The sequence below is a fragment of the Notolepis coatsorum genome (genome assembly GCF_963971535.1).
Source record: "Notolepis coatsorum genome assembly, chromosome: 3".
Lineage (NCBI taxonomy): Eukaryota > Metazoa > Chordata > Actinopteri > Aulopiformes > Paralepididae > Notolepis > Notolepis coatsorum.
Window position 1 is genome coordinate 81,515,031 of NC_140167.1, and position 20,000 is coordinate 81,535,030.

The 20,000-nt window shown below is 43.5% G+C and overlaps 1 protein-coding gene across 1 annotated transcript in view; it reads right to left on the reverse strand.

The window, feature by feature from the left end:
* LOC311225873 (anosmin-1-like) overlaps positions 1-20,000 on the reverse strand; it is a gene marked incomplete at its 3' end in the record, with an annotated part of 89,150 nt that overhangs the window by 33,011 nt on the left and 36,139 nt on the right. The window contains exon 2 of the mRNA XM_084311265.1: positions 11,877-11,924. Coding sequence (XP_084167391.1) covers positions 11,877-11,924 — 48 coding nt within the window. The remainder of the gene's footprint in view (positions 1-11,876; positions 11,925-20,000) is intronic.

Below are 20,000 nucleotides of genomic sequence, written 5' to 3' on the forward strand. Positions count from 1 at the left end.
ATATATTCGGTGCATCCCTAATTGTTTTGCTTTGTTTTGTTTGTTTTAACACATGAGAAAGAGAGAGAGAGAGAGAGAGAAAGAGAGAGAGAGAGAGAGATAGGGAGAGGGAGAAAGATAGAGCAGAGATAGGGAAGGAGAGAGACAGAGATAGAGAGACAGAGAGAGAGAGAGACAGAGAGAGACAGAGATAGGGAAAGAGAGAGAGAGATAGATAGAGCGAGGGAGAGAGACAGATATAGAGAGAGGGAGAGATAGAGAGACAGTCAAAAACATGGAGAACTGTCACACATATACATTATTTAGGTTAATTATTCTGCTGTTTTTCCCAGAGATACATTTAAACTCTGGCTGAACTTCCCCATAAAGAGTAATTTCACAGATTTTTAACCTGTGTGTGTGTACAAACCTAGTTTAAATCTACCTAAACACACACAACTAAACGCCCCCTACACATACACACCCAAATGCACACACACAAATACACACACACACACTTGAATGATAATATTCGTACTACTTACACCACACCGCACCACACTTCACTTTTCACTCGTCTACACACTGCATTCATCACTGATTCTTATACATATATTCATTGTTTATGTAAATTATTGTTTGTTATATAGGTTTAAATAAATTATATTGTTAAATTGCTTTCAAATGTGGACAGTGTGTGGGTGTGTGAATCCACACAATATCAAGCAAACTATAGGGCAGATCAGTAGGGATCGGCCGAATTCTGTACTTTTAATGGTACCTACCGAAACACGTCGGTACTACCGTGTATCGATTCACGTGAGATCCAACGGTGCCAATTTTCGGAAATGCAAAAAAATATATAAAAAATCCGATGACGTCATGTTTTGTTTACCACAAAACGAAACCGCACGTTAACGTCAACGACACGTGCACAATACATTTAGAGTATTTTCAAACTCTATTTGGGTGTTTGCAATTCATGGGGAGTATATGTCTCTGATATCTTGGTACAGTGGGCAGGTTGTTAGAAAGTGTAGCTCAGTTTCCATTTTTTTGTTTTTATCTTTAACCCTCAAAACATGAGTCCACATCTTTTGTTGTTCAGTCATCTACAATATGATGTGTCTTTATTGGTAAAAATGCTTTGTTCTTTGTAAAGGTGCCACTAATTTGCATACTAGCTTGCCACAAACAGGTGATCATTCTGGGAATAGTTTTATTATGATTTTTGACCCTCAAAATATGGGTCTAGACAACCTACTTGTTCAGTTATTTGCAATATTGGCTGAAATAGCGACATTCATTCTTTGATGATGGTGTCATTAATTTGCATATAAATGATACATGGGACACAGATTTTTAACATAGCCTATCATTTTCTACAAATGTTTTCCAATCCAGAAACACTGGTTAACAATATATTTCCAGGGGGTGCATGATAGTATCCGCTTTCCTACTCAACTAATTGGTAAAAATGTGATTATTTTGTATTGACGGCACAGATTTGCATAGGCTCATAGGTGGCGCGTATATAAGGCTAGGGGGGGCTATGCCTACCCAGAATATTATGCTCGGAATCTTGAAATGTATATAATATATGCGCAGGCTGCTGGCTATTGTGTGTGTCTTGTGCTGCAGCCGGCTGGCCGAAGTGTCAACGACGAAGGTGTCAATCGGTGGCAGCGTTTAACATTCCAGGTACAGGCAGTAACCAATCACGCATAGGCTCAGGTTAAATAATGTAATTTAGAAGCTGCACCGGGCTGGCCCTGGGCATAACTACCGATCACCTGAGGCTGTATGTTGTTTTATCTTGGCAAACAAGGGCTTGCTCTAAGAGGACATGATGAGAGTCCGAGTTCATCAAATCGTGGAAACTTTTTAGAGCTACTGTATGTACATTGTTTTCAAAGCATGATGAGATCTAAATTACGAAAAACTTTCACTTCATTGCAACTTGTGATTCAAGTTGTGAACGGTCTTTCTCACCAAGACGAAACGTCGCATTTATCTGCATTAAGGTAAGACAATGGTTAATATATTATTGGATGCCTTCATTTGAACACTTAATTTGCACTATATATAAATGAGTGGGGCTCGCTGTAGTATAGCCTAGTAGTGTGTGTGTGTATATGAAATCAGAACCTGGACAGTTTGCGTGCAACCAAAAATAAAAGGTCAAATTTTTCGCGCTACGCTCGGGGGGCGTTCCCTTTACAGCCTTCCCACCCCCAAAGCCCACGCGCCGCCTATGCATAGGCTACTTACATAGAAACATGCGATCACTCTAGGGATAGAGTTATTGTGATCTTTGACCCTCGAAACATGGGTCTAGACACCTCATTTGTTCAGTTATCTGCAATATTGGCTGAGATATATTAAACTGATTTCTTTGCGATTTTTTGATAATCGCGTCCTTAATTTGCATATAAATGATACATGGGACACTCTGACAACTTGTTAACATAGCCTATCATTTTTTTCACCTTTTTTCCAATCTAGAAAGTCTGGTTAGAAGTAGGCTATATTTCCGGGGGGTGCATGATACCCCCCTCTATCTACTAGACCAGTGCTTCTCAAACTTTTTCTGTCAGGCCCCCCTTTGGCGGACCAAAATATTCCCTCGCAAGAGCCACCTTGCCTCGCTGTGAAACAGCACTGCAGAATGGTCAGCTCCTATCTCCTCACACAGCGCAGAGAACAGGCGCGCTTTCAGGGGTCGGGTTTTGATGAAATTTACCACGTTTATAACTTCTGTCAAAACCTCATTCAGCTCAGGGCTAAGCTGTCTTGACGCTGGCGCCTCTCTGTGAATTTACAGTGCGTCCATTGCGCGTTTGACGAGACCCCCTTGATGAGTGCCTGTAGCCCCCTCCTTTTCCCTGCCATGGCCTGCGCACCGTCAGAGCAAAAGCCCACACAGTTCTCCCATTTCAGTCCATGTTCTGTCAGGTAACTGTCAATAATTTTGAAGAGCTCATCAGCTGTCGCTCTGTTTTTGACATATTTGCAAAACAGCAGATCTTCACTCAGTGACTGGGAATTTACAAAGCGAACATAGGAATTGCTGTCAGTCTTTGACAAGGCAACACGCATGTCATCCTCAAGGCTCAACATGGCCCTATATTTTCCAGGTGGTATCAGATGAGATTTCAATGAGTTCTTCCAAGAGTTTGGATGGATATGTGTCAGGAAGCTTTGTCTCAATGTTGTCTGTAAAGTTTTTTTTTATCCAGAGTAACTTGGTGATCCTTTTCTGTGTTTTATTAAATAATGATTTTCAGATTTTGAGAAATGGTCAAACTTATCCAAATATGGTATTTTCATGGAGAACAGTGCAGCTGCAACAGATAGCACTTTAGTGATAATTTTCTGTAAAAAAAAAAAAAAAAAAAAAAATTATCTCAAGGCCCCCCCTGTCATGCCTCTGCGCCCCCCCTGGGGGGCGCGCCCCACACTTTGAGAAACACTGTACTAGAGTGATATTAGACACATCCCAGTGGCCGCCAATGTGTTAACAGTGACGTGCTTGGTCCATACTGTGTTGTACCTTGCGCTGTGTTAGGGGGCCTGGTCCTTCTCCATTTATTTTCCATAGCTATAATATAGAATATACCATCGTCAAAATGGTCTGAAACTCTGGCGCCAGGAAGTAAACTTGGGAAAACAGCGTGGCAGTCAATGAGGAATATTTAATGTATTCCAACAAATGTTAACTTAATTTAGGAGAAATCATGGTGATTGCTTTCACGTAGATTCTACAGACATCCTCAGATTTTTTTAATAATAATAATAATAAATACAACAATATTTGTATCATTAAAAATTAGGCATTGTGATGTAAAAATAAATATAAGCACTACACCAACACTGCAAATGACAGTGAATAAATACATAAATAAGAACTAAACTCAATCACACAGATAGATGTAGCTATAGTGGAATAGAATGGATACAGAATGGATCTACATTCTACTCTCAGCACACCCCATTCCTTTTATGTATAGGCTATATATTTAATAATATATTATAAATCTATTAGCAATGACGCACTAATGTACGTTACATACGTTGTATTATACTTGTGCTGTATAATGACAACACATTTGAATCTAATCTAATCTAATTTTGATCAGTCGCAAATAGCTTCTGCGCTACCTGTTGAATATGGGGGTCAGCACAGCCCAGATGCAATGCTTAACCTCTCCCTTCCGGTATAAGGAGCTGTTGAATCTGTTATGCACACTGTCCTTCATGCCCTTATAAGGATCTGGCGGGGCATTTCTGTATGCAAATTCTGTATGTGAACACTCGATTATTTTCGAGGAAACTAACGAGAATGTTAGTGAATGAAATCCAATGTGTGTGTCTCTCTCTCTCTCTCTCTCTCTCATCCACATGTATACACACTGCGGTGGGCTCTTGGCAGGCCATGTTAAGTGAATAAACAGGAGCAAATTTCTGCTCCAGGGAGAAAGGAGGGGGGTTGAATCTGTCATTATTTTAACTAGAAACACAACATTTACTCTGAATATTACTGCAGACATGTGGTAGGAATTATAGAGAGAGAGAGAGCATGAGAGAGAGAGAGACAGACAGAGAGATTGTGTGTGGTTGTGTGTGTGTGTGTGTGTGTGTGTGTGTGTGTGTGTGTGTGTGTGTGTGTGTGTGTGTGTGTGTGTGTGCGTGCGTGCGTGTGTGTGTGTGTGTGTATGTCTCTCTTTGTGTGTGTGTGTGTGTGTGTGTATGTCTCTCTTTGTGTGTGTGTGTGTGTGTGTGTGTGTGTGTGTGTGTGTGTGTATGTCTCTCTTTGTGTGTGTGTGTGTGTGTGTGTGCGTGTGTGCGTGTGTGCGTGTGTGCGTGTGTGTGTGTGTGTGTGTGTGTGTGTGTGTGTGTGTGTGTGTGTGTGTGTGTGTACGTTTCAATTAAGTTCAGTTTCAGTTACTTTCAGTTTAGTTTCAGTTAATTTTGCTAGTGGATTTGCTAGTTTCAGTTTAGTTTTTATTGTTTAAAAATGTTCAATGAACATTATGACTCAGTCATGTAGACATCATCTCAGTCTCAATGAACATTATGACTCAGTCATGAAGACATCATCTCAGTCTCAATGAACATTATGACTCAGTCATGAAGACATCATCTCAGTCTCAATGAACATTATGACTCAGTCATGAAGACATCATCTCAGTCTCAATGAATATTATGCACCAATACCTCCTCACGCTTGTTGTGTTGACAAATGTTACCACATTTACAAAGACTTACAACAACTAAAGACATTTTATGTATATATTTTTGGGTTCATTTTTGTTTATTTTATAGTTACACAATAAAGTTAGTTTTAGTAAATTTTTTCTAAAGTCTAGTTTTTATTGTTATTTTAGAAATTAGAATGTTTTTTCACACCTAGTTTTAGTTTGTGGTTTAGTTTTAGTTAACTGTAATAACCTTGGACATGTCTGCTTCTCTGTCTCTTCTCTCTCTGCACGTCTGCTTCTCTGTCTCTTCTCTCTGCACGTCTGCTTCTCTGGCTCTACTCTCTCTGCTTGACTGCTTGCTGAGGTGGGAACTGTGCACTGAAGTTGCGCAAGTTCATGCAAACAAATCGTATTGGGCACAAAACCTTCTCTCTCTCTCTCTTCAAATTATTTTCAACAAAGTTTCCGTTACTTTGGATTCGTTCAAACTTTATTTGGGGGAAAAGGAACAGCACTATTGTGTACACATGTGGTTGTGTGTGCGTGTGTGTGTCTCTCTCTCTCTCCCTCTTTCTCTTCACCCCCCCCCCCCCTCTCAGTCACAGTCTAATAAAACAGAATGACCCTTAATAATATGTGACCAGGCACAGATAATAGAGTCTTGTCTAAGCAAGCTTCACATTTTTCTTTGTTTACATTATATGAAAGACAAGTACAGGTTCTTACCTTCAAAATAAGCCATCACTTGTACAAATCGGGCGGATACTTTTCAATCTATGTCTTATTAACAAAGATGATACAGAGCTTCAAAGGGGCTGTTGGCTGTTCTGTTAACTCAATGGCCGCCAACAACGATTATATACGTGTTTGGCCAACAACCGTTATACGTTATTTGATTGTTATTTCTTTTATTCAATATTTCTATTCATTACAGGCACACAGACTCGGGGTTAACATGGGGAATCATCCTGAGAATGCCAAAGTGCAATACCAGCCGCATCACGCTAGACGGCGGTATCGAGCACCCTTTGTAACCTTGTATCTTGGCCTGTGGGATGGCCAAATGTCACGGGTTTAATTTTTCCTTGTCGGGCCAGGCGAACGGTTCTCCCGATCCATATGTTGTGGTGGATTATGCCGTGGTCCAAATGGACATTGGATGTACCAGATGGCGATCAAACAATTGGAATATTATTTGTTGAATACTCCCGATCACAGGTAAGCACGATCTGACGTAAATGTTAGCTTGATCCTTCAATGCTTTTATACCGATCGGGCTGATAAGCGTTTTTAGTGTTCAATACGAATGCCGTTACTGACAATCAAATAATCAAAAACTACCCCCCCCCCCCCTTTCATGCATTCATGATGGAACATAATACCTATGATATAGATTTGATTTCGGAATGATAGCGTGTACAGGCAAGAAACTGCAACGTCTATAGTGGAATTGACGTATACGGCTATAACTCAGCATTTCAGGAATTACCCTAGACCGCTCTAAAACGTACAGTATACTTATATTCACCACGGTATAACACGGGAACGTATGAATGGAAAAATTTATTCTTTTTCACATATTGAACGATAGATAGGTGGTGTCAAATGGCCATAGTATTGTATCCATAGCTATAATATAGAATAGTTATAGCTCTACAAACAAGGTGATGCATTCCTATCTTTTAAAGCGTGGCAGTGCTAGAGCGGGGCTCTGTCTAATTCCCGGCGGTCAGTTAAAATGCATGCAGAGCTACAAATACCCACTGGCCTTTGCCACCTAACCCCTCCCCCACCTAACACCTTTTCCAGGTGAGAGGCATTCACTGGTAAGGGGTAGGTGCGCAGAAGTTACCATAGCTCAGCCTATGTACACTGTCTCTATGTGAGAGACAAACAAATCTGATTATGATCATGTCTCTACCACAACCACAGCCCGAGATGTGAGTGAATTACGCAAGAATTAGGGGAGCATTATGGCAGGAGATTTATTTTACGAAAAACAGTGAGGCGAGTGCGGAAGTAGCAATTTTTCAAAGTAAAATACCCAGATGACTGTACCAAATGATCCACGGCCAGGAACCGGTCCGCGACCTGATGGTTGGGAACCTCTGCTATAGAGCCTTCTCTCTATACTCTGTTATGCGCAAGTTTACAGACTTACAGAGTGCGTACTGGAGTAGATTATTCGATGTGACTGCCAGCCAGCTTTTGTGCGACGGAGAAATACACTTCCAATTGTGACGGAGAGAAGATCATCTCCCAATTCAGATACAATTTAACACAAATATATTAATGTTTCTCACTGCATATTTTCACACCACCAACAAAGTACTGGGCCCGTTGTCTCGGAATGGATTTTGGTGAGTCTCCTCTCCTCTCATTTCTGTGCGTCTCAAGTTCAAGTTCAAGTTTCAAGTTTCTTTAATAGTTGTCATACAGAAGTACAGAATACTTTTATACAAAATGCTTCTTTCTGTTACGCTCCAGAGACTGTGCTAGACAAAAGATAAGTATGAAATAAAATAGTATAGCATGTAAAAATAGAAGTAAAAATAGAAGTCACGTACGTAGACACAGTGTTCAGTATATACATATGTACAATGTTCGATGCAGAATAGAAGTAACTGAGTTACCATACAATATACAATATACTATGCAATATACTAATATACAATATACTATATAGTGCAAAGCAGAAATGGGATGAGGTACAATTTAGGTACAATTTACAGTAAGGTGTACTGAGGTATGGGTTGTAGTGCAAATCCTTTACCAATAAATATAAAGTGTGTTTAGGTGTTCTAAAGTGTGGAGAGTGGGTGCTGCAGTGTGTTGTTTGTTTCTGAGACAGAAAGTACTTAGCCAGTAGCCACTCCCCTCAGGTGCAACTGTCGTTTTTTCATTCACAGCGAGGAAAATAATACTGTCGGACAATCTAACAATAATTAACACATTTAAAAGTCGTAATAAGTTTAGCAAATAAGGAGACATATAGAGAACATTCCAAAGCACCCAAAATTAATTAATGAGGCTACTACAAGCCTTTCCTTCTGTGAAAATGAAACAGAATATCAGTCATTTTATAATTGTTGTTTCTCGAAATCATTCTGGAAAGATATAGTACTTTAATAATAATATAATAATAGATTGGATTTGTAATGCACTTTTTGTTCGCTGGGATCCCAAAGTGCTACACTACATGGTTAAAACAGTTAAAAAAAATAGAATAAAATAGTTATTAGTAAAACAAATAAAATAAAATACAGAATAAAAATAGAACATAGTTAATTAAAAACATAGTATAAACAGAAAATTTAAAAACAAAGCGCAATAAAATTTAAATAAAAAGCTAACAGTCAAAGGCCTTTTTGAACAGATAGGTTTTCAGGCCTGCTTTGAAAGAGTCCAGGCTCTGTGGTGCCCTCAGCTGGATGGGGAGGCTGTTCCACAGGCGTGGTGCAGCCGTGCAGAAGGCTCGGTCACCCATGGTGCAGAGCCGGGTATTGGGGACCTGAAGGAGCAGGCTACCTGCGGATCTGAGGGTGCGGGTGAAGAATTGTGGAGTGATGAGTTCCTGAAGGTAGAGGGGTGCGTGTCCGTTTATGCAGTTATGGGTGATCGTAAGGATTTTGTAGTTGATCCGGGATGAGACGGGGAGCCAGTGTAGTGAGTGAAGGATGGGGGTTATGTGATCGTGTTTACGGACTCTCATCAGGATCCTGGCAGCGCTGTTCTGGATGTATTGCAGCTTTTGGATGCTCTTGCCAGGAATCCCGATGAAGAGTCCGTTACAGTAGTCCAGTCTTGAGGAGATAAAGGCATGGCCAAGCTTCTCTGCATCTGACAGGGTTAGAATGGGACGGAGTTTTGATATGTTTTTTAGGTGATAGAATGAGGTCTTGCAGAGGTGTTTTATGTGGGTGTTGAAGGTCAGGTGGGGGTCAAATCGAACCCCCAGATTTGTGACTGAGGGGGAGAGGGGGATTACCTGGCCGTCAAAGGTGAGATGGGATATGGATGAGGACTGAACCTGGTGAGGGGTGCCAATTAGGAGTGCCTCGGTTTTCTTGCTGTTTAGTTGGAGGAAGTTGCTGTTCATCCATGCCTTTATCTCCCCAAGACAGGTGGTGAGGCATGACAGAGCTGCAGAGGGGTTTGGGGCCGTTTTTATGTAGAGTTGTGTGTCATCGGCATAACAGTGGAAAGACATTCCATGTCTGCCGATGACACGACCGAGGGGGAGCATGTAGGTGATGAATAGAATGGGACCAAGAACCGACCCCTGCGGAACACCACAGGTGACCTCGAGCAGCCTGGACTTGTGTCCTCCCAGTGAGACATATTCTGTCCTGCCTAAGAGGTAGGACTGGAACCACTGTAGTGCATGGCTCGACAGTCCAACAGTGTTTTGGAGGCGCTCCAGGAGGATGGTGTGGTCCACAGTGTCAAACGCCGCTGTCAGATCGAGGAGGATGAGGAGTGATGGTGATCCTGCGTCAGCGGTCATTAGGAGGTCATTCGTCACCCTGAGCAGAGCTGTTTCCGTGCTGTGGGATGAGCGAAAGCCTGACTGGAACTTCTCGAACAGGGTGTTATTTTTAAGGTGGTCCTGGAGCTGGGAGGCAACTACCTTTTCCAAAACCTTGGATAGAAAGGAAAGGTTCTAAATAGGCCTGTAGTTGGCAAGAACCTCCGGGTCCAGGGTGGGCTTCTTTAGGAGGGGGCTGATGATGGCAACTTTGAGGGTGGATGGGATATGGCCAGTTTGAAGGGAGAGGTTAACAGCCTGGGTGATGATTGGGCTGATGCTGGGGATGTTTGATTTGAGCAGGGCAGTTGGAATGGGATCCAGGGTGCAGATGGATGGTTTCATTCCTCTGAGTGTTTTTTCAATGTGGCTCTGCTATTCAAGTGTCTCAGCACAAAAAAAACATTTAGGTGATTCTTAAATAATTTATTTAGCCTTTTAATAAAAAAAATAAACAAAATATTAAAACGTTGTTTAACTTATAATTAGATTAGCCTAGCAGCTTTTCACATTTCTTCCAAACATAACTTAAGCAAGGTTCCTCGAACCTAAATCGAATTTATTTCCATATAATACAGTCCTCTTGGTTATAATATAACCAAGAGGACTGCATTATATGGAAATAAATTTGATATATGCACTGCACTACCAGCCCTTCTCGAGCTCTGTGCCAAAGGACAACGTTGGATTGGGGTGTCTACTGTCTCGTGAGCTCTGTGCCAATAAAGACAACGAGCTCTTCACTACTAACGAGCAAGCAAGAGGTAAGGTTAAGTTATCGATAGCTCATTTAAATATTTATGTATATTCTAGTTATTGAGGTCCTCGACGAAAACTGCAAAGCTCTGTGCCAAAGGACAACGTTGGATTTGGGGTGTCTGTCTCGTGAGCTCTGAAAACATATGGACTACTAGCATCTGTTGGCCAAAAACACCTCACCATGCAGGTCGGCTAAGTGGTGCAGTGGGTAAGTTGCTTGCCACCAATGCAGGAGACGCTTGGTTCAAGCCCACCTCTTGTCATTGCTTTTTAAACATTTGTGCAATGTCAATAATTATATTGATAATAATAATAATAATACTTTTAATGAGTTAAAAATTGAACCCCAAACCCCACTAAGCGGTTCCTTGAAGAAACTTTCTAAGGGGTTCCTCAAGGAACCTCTCCTGCAGGGGTTCCCAGTGGCAACGGTGAGGAACTCCAAAAGGTTCCTCGAGGCTCTTCTACTTCTAAGAGTGAGCACAGATGTTGGCCAAAAACACCTCCACAATGTAAGGTGACTAAGTGGTGCAGTGGGTAAGATGCTTGCCATCAACACAGGAGACGATGGGTTCGAGCCCAGCTCTCGGCGTTGCATGTTAAACATTTGTGCAATTATATATATAATTATATTAATAATAATAATAATAATAATACTTTTAATGAGTTCAAAATTGAACCCCAAACCCCACAAAGCGGTTCCTTGAAGAACCTTTCTGAGGGGTTCCTCAAGGAACCTCTCCTGCAGGGGTTCCTCAAGGAACCTTTTTGAACTGAAAAGGTTCCTCCTGCAGGGGTTCCTCAAGGAACCTTTTTGAACTGAAAAGGTTCCTCCACAGTGGCAATGGTGAGGAACTCCAAAAGGTTCCTCGAGGCTCTTCTACTTCTAAGAGTGCCGGTGATCTTGACTTCTTTCAGGGTTTTCATGTGTTCGAGATTGTGGCTGCCTAGTTGCCTTGAAATTAATTGCAAATAAAAAAAATGTAATCGACCTACCTCAGTTGTGAAAAAAACCCACACTCGACAGTTTTCGGCTTGCCATTGCCCTGACTGCTTTGTTGTTGAATCAAGTCAAATCCTAGGTAAGCGTATATTGTGCGTGTGAACGTTGACATGAAAAGAAAAAATGTAAAAAAAATAAATAAAAAAAAATCATGCCCAGGTCTGGGTTAGACTGTGCCGGGTCACATATTTATATTTAAATTAGATATTAGATTTTTGGTGGTGTTATTAGAGGGGACTGTTTTTTGTCTAGATCTGATATTGTGTGTGTGTATGTGTGTGTGTGTGTGTGTGTGTGTGTGTGTGTGTGTGTGTGTGTGTGTGTGTGTGTGTGTGTGTGTGTGTGTGTGTGTGTGTGTGTGTGTGTGTGTGTGTGTGTGTGTGTGTGTGTGTGTGTGTAGGTTTACCTGCGAGCAGCGTCTGTGGTTCTCACACCAGACCAGAATCTGGTCATTCTGGAAGAGAGAAAGAGAGAGAGAGAGAAAGGGAGATTATTTGACATTTCATTTTACACTATATCGGTTGATGCTCCAAAACGAAGGAGATCCTTGTCGACTAGGTACAGACTCAGCGAGCACAGCATAGCCATCAAGAAAGGCAGTCATAGGCAGACCTGGCTCCCAAGAGAAGACATACTGTGCACCAACTGCACACAAGACGTGGTGGAAACCGGGCTACACTTCCTAACAACCTGCCCACTATACCAAGACATCAGAGACATATACTTCAACCTGCAGTGCCAACTGTACCAAGACATCAGAGACATATACTTCCCACAAATTGCAAACACCCAAAGCGACTTTGAAAACATGGCAAATAACGCAAAACTCCCATACCTACTGGGTCAAATACAACAATGTGCAAACACAGCAGCAAGATTTGTGAGCTGCTGTGACAAGAAAAGGACATCCAACGGAATACAACCACCATAAAGACTGACACATATATTCCTGCACTATCTGTACTGTACTGATCAGGGGAGGGGCTAGGGGGTGGCTACTTGGGCTCAAGCCCCGAATGTTTTCTGAAAAGCCCCGAATCTATTTAAAAAAAAATTTGGACAATTCATCATTGTTACATGAAAATATGTTTGCACCAGATTTGCAGAAGCTAATTTCCATCTGTAGTCTATCCAGCTGCTAACTGTATTTGAGTGAGTTAAGTCTTGGTGTTATGGTAGACTCAGACCTAAGCTTTAAATCACAATCAACAAGTTGACAAAAACATAATTCTTCCACCTTAGAAACATAGATAAAGTACGGCCATTTATAAATCAAAAGGACGCTGAAAACCAGATCCACGCCTTTATCTCAAGCCGACTCGACTACTGTAATGCACTCCTTACCGGCCTCCCGAAAAAATACGATGATAACTATTTTATTGCAATGCACTATTGCATTATTTTATTCTATTTTACTAACTATTTTATTGCACTGCACTATTTTACTTTGTATCAGTGATAATCAAACCGTAAACAAAGACACATATTAACACTTTCAAGGTGGTGGTATAAGTAAAAAATTGTGGTGTCGAAGTTAAAAAAATCCGTGCCCGCTGACGCGGGCACCTATCTGGGCTAAGCCCCGGATCTCCTACAATCCTAAATCCGCCTCTGGTACTGATCTCTGTTTGATTGTTTTGCTTTGTTTTGTTTGTTTTAACACATTGGCGTTGGCAATGTAAACGTATGTTTCCCATGTCAATAAAGCCCCTTTGAATTTTTATTGAATTTAATTGAATTGACAGAGAGAGAAAGAGAAAGAGAGGCAGAGAGGGAGGGAGAGAGAGACAGGGAGAGACAGAGATATAGAGAGGGGAAGAGAGACAGAGACAGAGAGTGAGCGATAGAGAGACAGGGAGAGAGAGGGAGGGAGAGATGGAGAGAGACAGAGACAGAAAGAGAGAGACAGGGAGACAGAAAGAGAGAGAGAGAGAGAGAGAGAGAGAGAGAGAGAGAGAGAGAGAGAGAGAGAGAGAGAGAGAGAGAGAGAGAGAAATGGAGATAAACAGAGAAGGAGGGGGAGAGAGAGACAGAGAGGGAGAGAGAGAGACAGAAAAAGAGAGAAACAGAGAGAGGGAGAGACAGAGACACAGATAGAGAACCCAGAGGTAAACAGCAGTATGTCTTCTCTCCACAGACAGATTATTAGGGCTGCAACGAATGATTATTTTGGTAATCGACTAATCTGTAAATTATTTTTTCAATTAGTCGACTAATCTAACGATTATTTTTGTCATTCGATTAGTCGACTAATCTAACGATTATTTTTGTCACACCCTCAATCTCTGCTTCCTGTGGGCATGGCTCCTTCTCCAATGCATGTTTTACTTCACTCAAGTCTGCACACCTGTGAATGTCACCCTGTTGTCCAGTCCCTCTGCCTTAACAGTTAACTTAACATAACATGTGTGTGTGTGTGTGTGTGTGTGTGTGTGTGTGTGTGTGTGTGTGTGTGTGTGTGTGTGTGTGTGTGTGTGTGTGTGTGTGTGTGTGTGTGTGTGTGTGTGTGTGTGTGTGTGTGTGTGTGTGTGTGTGGTTAGGGCTCAGTGAGTCAGAAGCAGCAGTAAACATCCTCCACCACAGTGACAGAGGTAGTCGTCACATGACCACAGGGTCAGGAATAAACCTAGACTCACATTCCTCATTCATATCAACTCAACACATTCCTCCTTCTTATCAACCCAACACATTCCTCATTGATATCAACTCAACACATTCCTCATTCATATCAACTCAACACATTCCTCCTTCTTATCAACCCAACACATTCCTCATTGATATCAACTCAACACATTCCTCATTCATATCAACTCAACACATTCCTCATTCATATCAACTCAACACATTCCTCATTCATATCGGAGCCATTTCATTTGATTTAATAGTTTTGACAAAATAACAACGTTTATGTTTTCGTTCGCTGGGAAACTACACTGCTATTTGGCGCTGCTGACTGACGTCACCACAGCGTAACCCTGCCTGTAGTCACAGACCTAGGATCAGATTTCCCTTACATTCGATAAGCTTAACAATTCGTACAATGGGAAAATAACTGACCCTGAATCTGTGGCTAGTGTTGACAGAATCCGGCTATAGGGCGACAATAAGAGGCATGGTTTCTATCTTTAGCCTTTAACTGGCGTGGTTTATTTATTCACATGGTATGAGCAGCAGTTCTAGAGTTCTCCTCTCACTGAGAGGCTGGGGGGAAAGAGGAAGAGTGGGAGGAGACATCTCTATTTATACTCGCCACTTGGTGGTGTTCCTGAGTGGCTCCGCCTAGAGCGCCCTCTAGTGGAAACAGTTATATATGCAGTTAGACAGTTACTAACAATCCTACACAGAACCTCTGACTTCAACACTCCCACTTAGGGTTTGTATTAGCATACTGGATAACTTCTCCGAAAAACATTTTACAAAGGAAATAATATAATCCAAAACATCAACAGAGTATGGCAGTCAATATTTACACATTAAACATGACCCTTGCAAATCCCTTCAATTTGAATTTGGAACAGGTATCCTCATAGTGTCTGCTACCCTGTCGTCCGTTGGACAGTAAACCAGTGTCATTCTTTCTTCTCTGATGACAGATCTGATGAGATGATATTTTCTATATTGACATATTTACATCTATGTCGACACACTGGGTTCCTAGCAATCACAATGGTTCCCTGCTTGCCCTCATAAACAACAGCCTTCATATATACGCAGTGTCCATTATTTTTAAATGATGTTGACAAAACGATAGGTTATGTATATAACCTAGTTATATGAGTATTGGCTGAGCGTCTCGCTCTTCGCCAAATTGAGATATACTTCATCTCCAGTACCTACTGTACTTCATTAACGAAACAAAACACCCATACACTTGACCAGGCCCCGCCCCGGTGTACCCCTATAAGGCACCAGGTGTGGTCACACTCACCCTTCCTCTGGAAAAAGTTTTCCATCAAGAAAAACCCCACCAAGGGACCTCAGGGCGCTGCTAAGAGTGAGACGCTCAGCCAGTACTCATATAACTAGGTTATATACATAACCTATCGTTATATACTCGTACTGGCAATCGCGTCTCGCTCTTCGCCATATTGAGATATGGGGCAGAGCAGACGCGAGGCCCGACAAATGTACCCCCTGAGGACCCGCAAGCCCTACCAACAGGGGGGAGGGGAGTCCCGTCACCCCCCCTTCCTAGCGAAGAGGGGGCGGCAGTCAACTCCACCCAAGTGCGAAAAAGAGGGAACTAGAAACCCCTAAAACGCACAGCACAGGCGGGACCACATGTGACACATCACCTCGTGGCACACACCCACACATCCCTGCTAACCCACCGAAGGGCGGGACGCAGGGGAGGTCCCAGACCTCAGAACCGCCTGGGAGACAGAACCCCCAGTCATGTCCATGAGGTAAAACCTAACGAAGGGACCCGGGGAGGACCAGGAGGCCGCAGCACAGATGTCCTCCACCGAGGCCCCCCCTAACAAGGCGGCAGAGGCCAGCCCAGCCAACGTGTAGCAAAGGGCAATGCCCTTGCACAACCAATGTGACAGGCGCTGTTTCGACAGTGCCTTACCAGCGCGTGAGCCACCGTAACAAACAAAGAGCTGATCGGTAGCCCTGAGGTCCTGAGTCCGGCTGAGGTAAACCCCCAAAGCCTGGACTGGACACGACAGGTGAAGGCTCGCCTCTAACTCACCAGCCTGAGGAGGCGGACAAAACACCTGAACCACAATATCCCTGGGGTGAAAAGAGCTCCGGATATTTTTTGGCACGAAGACTGGATTAGGCCTCAGAGTCGCACCGCTATTGACACGAATAGACAAGCACTCAGGCCGCACCGAGAGAGCGCAGAGCTCACCCACGCGCTTAGCAGAGGTGATGGCCAGCAGGAATGCAGTCTTGAAGACAGCTGTTCCAAAGACGCCTGCTCAAGAGGCTCAACCGGGGCCTCGGACAACCGGCCGAGGACCAGTTGGAGGTCCCAACTCGGAGACAGAGAACGTTCCACCGGCTTAAGGCACCGAGCGCCAAGCAGGAAACACTTCACAAGAGGGTGGCTGAACAACGTAACGCCCTCAAAACCCCTCATGACAAGAGGATATAGCCGTGGCATATACCCTCACCGTCGAAGCCGACAGTCTATCCAAAATAGACTGACGGAAGGAAAAGGACAGCGTCCAGGGGGCAGGACACCAGTTCCCAGCCCCCCACCTTACACCACTCTTGGAAAATACGCCACCTACCGGCGTAACCCGCGATAGTGGAGGGAGCATGTGCGTTCCGGATGGTGTTGACCACAGAAGGGTACCATCCTCTCCAGACTCACCCTCTCACCAGCCAAACCATCAGAGGCTGGCCCAGCACAGGGAACTGACACAGAGACCCGTGCGCCTGAGAGAGGGCCCGCGACGACCAAGGAACAGGCCACGGCAGAGCTAACAAGAGCTGGATCAGGACCGGGAACCACACAGCTGTGCCCCAGTCCGACGCGAACAGGACCAAGGTCCTGTGCTCCCGACGTATCCGCACCAACAACTGACCTATCAGATGTATGGGGCGGCGTGGCTCAGGGGTAGAGCGGGTCGTCCAATGATCGAAGGGTTGGTGGTTCGAATCCCGCTCAAGCCCATGTCCATCCCACTGCCGTTGTGTCCTTGGGCAAGACACTTAACATACTTGCCTCGTATGAATGTGTATGCATGTGAATGAATGTTGGTGGTGGTCGGAGGGGCCGTAGGCGATGATTATTCGCCGACGCTTCCGTGAGTCTGCCTCAGGGCAGCTCTGGCTGCAATTGTAGCTTACCACCACCGGTATGACTGTGTATGAATGAATAATGGACTCTGTAAGCGCTCTGGGGTCTCTGGGGTGTCACGAAGAGCGCTATATAAATCCAATCCATTATTATTATTATTATAGCTAGAGCCATATATTCGGCTTCACAAGTTGATAGTGCCACTGTGGGCTGCTTCTTTGTTTTCCACGAAACCAGTGAGCTGTCTGTGTTCAAACTCACACAATATCCTGTGGTACTCCTTCTACATGTGGTGTCAGCTGCCCAGTCTGCATCACTGTGGGCTTTAAGTCCTAGACCCTCGCTGCTTTTTCTGAAACACAGTTGTTTATCTGCTGTACCTTTAAGATAACAAAAGACATGTTTGGCTGTAATCCAATGCTCCTCTGTGGGGTAAGCAAAATGCTGTGACAGTCTACTCACTACAAACCATCGGTCAGGGCGGGTACACATTGTTAAATAAATGAGGCTACCCACAGCTTCTCTGTACATTTTTACATCTGTCAGTTTCTGAGCATCCTCCTGATAGTCTAGTTTTTGATCACATGGTGTTTCCCTTGATCTACATTCTTACATGTCTAAACGTTTCAGGGTCTTTCCCACATAGTTAAATCATTGAGAACATGGTAAGTCATCCACCTCTGTACTTAAACATGGAATTAAACATAGGATCCATTTCAGTATTTAAAATTATAACAATTAAAACAAATAATAATAACAATTTCGAATTCGAATGCCAACGTAACGAACGAAGGTTCGAACGTTCGAACGTTTGGGCTCAGCCCTAGTGTGTGTGTGTGTGTGTGTGTGTGTGTGTGTGTGTGTGTGTGTGTGTGTGTGTGTGTGTGTGTGTGTGTGTGTGTGTGTGTGTGTGTGTGTGTGTGTGTGTGGGGGAGAGATTTATCCCATGCAGGTGGGACTGTCATTGTTGTGGAAGTGCCTTGAATGCAACACTGCACTGCGTAAGGCTGAAATGAGGCAGCCAGCAAAGACCTCCAGACCCCCCAGACCTCCAGAACTCCAGACCTCCAGAACTCTAGACCTCCAGAACTCGCAGACCACCAGAACCCTCAGACCCCCCAGACCCCCAGAACTCCAGACCCCCCAGACCACCAGACCCCCCAGACCCCCAGACCACCAGACCACCAGACCCCCAGACAACCAGACCCCCCTGACCCCCAGACCACCAGAACCCCAGACCACCAGAACCCCCAGACCACCAGAACCCCCAGACTTCCAGACCCCCCAGACCTCATGACCCCCTGCATAGAAAGTGTCCTGACTGGGGCTATATTTCACACTATATTTCACACTACTGTATATTTCACGCTATATTTCACACTACTGTATATTTCACACTATATTTCCCAGCCTGAATGATTTTCCCAGTCCAGCCCTGGTGGCACTTGATGCATGCACTACAGTTTGGGGCTACTGACTGACTAAATGTAAATGTAATGTACTGACTACTGACTACTAGGGGTGTAACGGTACGCGGATACGTACTGTACCGCGCCAAGTTGGACCTCCGGTACAGTACGGGCTGTGCACCGTACGATTACAACGGTATGGTCAACCTTTTTTTGCGGAACTGAACTTAAATCCCCCCGGCCCCACGTAATTTATCAACAACACTGCGGTCTGCTGTGAGCATTATAAAACAAACGTGTGTTTAACCGACCGTGAATTAAAGTGTCAATGCTGTTTGTCATTTTAACAGCAGATACTTTCTTAAATGCCATCCTCCCGAGAGAGGGGTGTTGACGGGGAGCTTGCTGGTGTTATTTAGCATTGAACAGCTAACCGAAAGCTAGCATTAACTAACATTAAAGGTTTAGCCATAACGTTACCTTGGCTAACGTTGGGGCTATTCATAATCCAGCAATAATGGCTGCAGACCTGCAATCAAAGTACAGCAAGTTGGCAAAGGAGTATTCCAACGTAAATCACATTTTCACCAGTAACGTTAGTCTTTCCATCTCTCGGTAGCTCCTGCTAGCTAACCTAGCTCACGTTAGTCGTCGTCACTGAACCACCTCGCGTACAGAATTAATGACATGTTGCCGACAGCCATATCGGTGACAATGCTTAGCTTTTAGTGCCAAATGATAAGAGTCTGAGTCTCAAAAGAGAATGTTGAATATTTATTGTCCAAAAATCATTCACAACAGATCCTCTATGCTACATCAACGGAGCCTTGTAGACCGAGTAGGGTATATCTGCAGAGCCACTGGGTAGCGAGTGCAACACCGTGTAATGTCCGTGTGTGGATCATTGGAGTAGGGTATATCTGCAGTGCTGCAGCCCCATACTCATTGTATAGATTTGTATTAGTATCATTAATCAATCACCTGTTGTTGAATAAATACCATTACTTTCTAGTTATTACTAAAAAACAGTATATATAAAACAGTAGCTGTATAAAAAAAAAAAAGTATAATTTATATTAAAAAAAAAAAAAAATGTACCGAAAAAATACCGAACCGTGACTTCAAAACCGAGGTACGTACCGAACTGTGGATTTTGTGTACCATTACACCCCTACTGACTACTGACTACTGACTACTGACTACTGACTACTGGCTACTGACTACTGGCTACTGGCTACTGACTACTGGCTACTGACTACTGGCTACTGGCTACTGACTACTGGCTACTGACTACTGACTACTGACTACTGACTACTGGCTACTGACTACTGGCTACTGACTACTGGCTACTGGCTACTGGCTACTG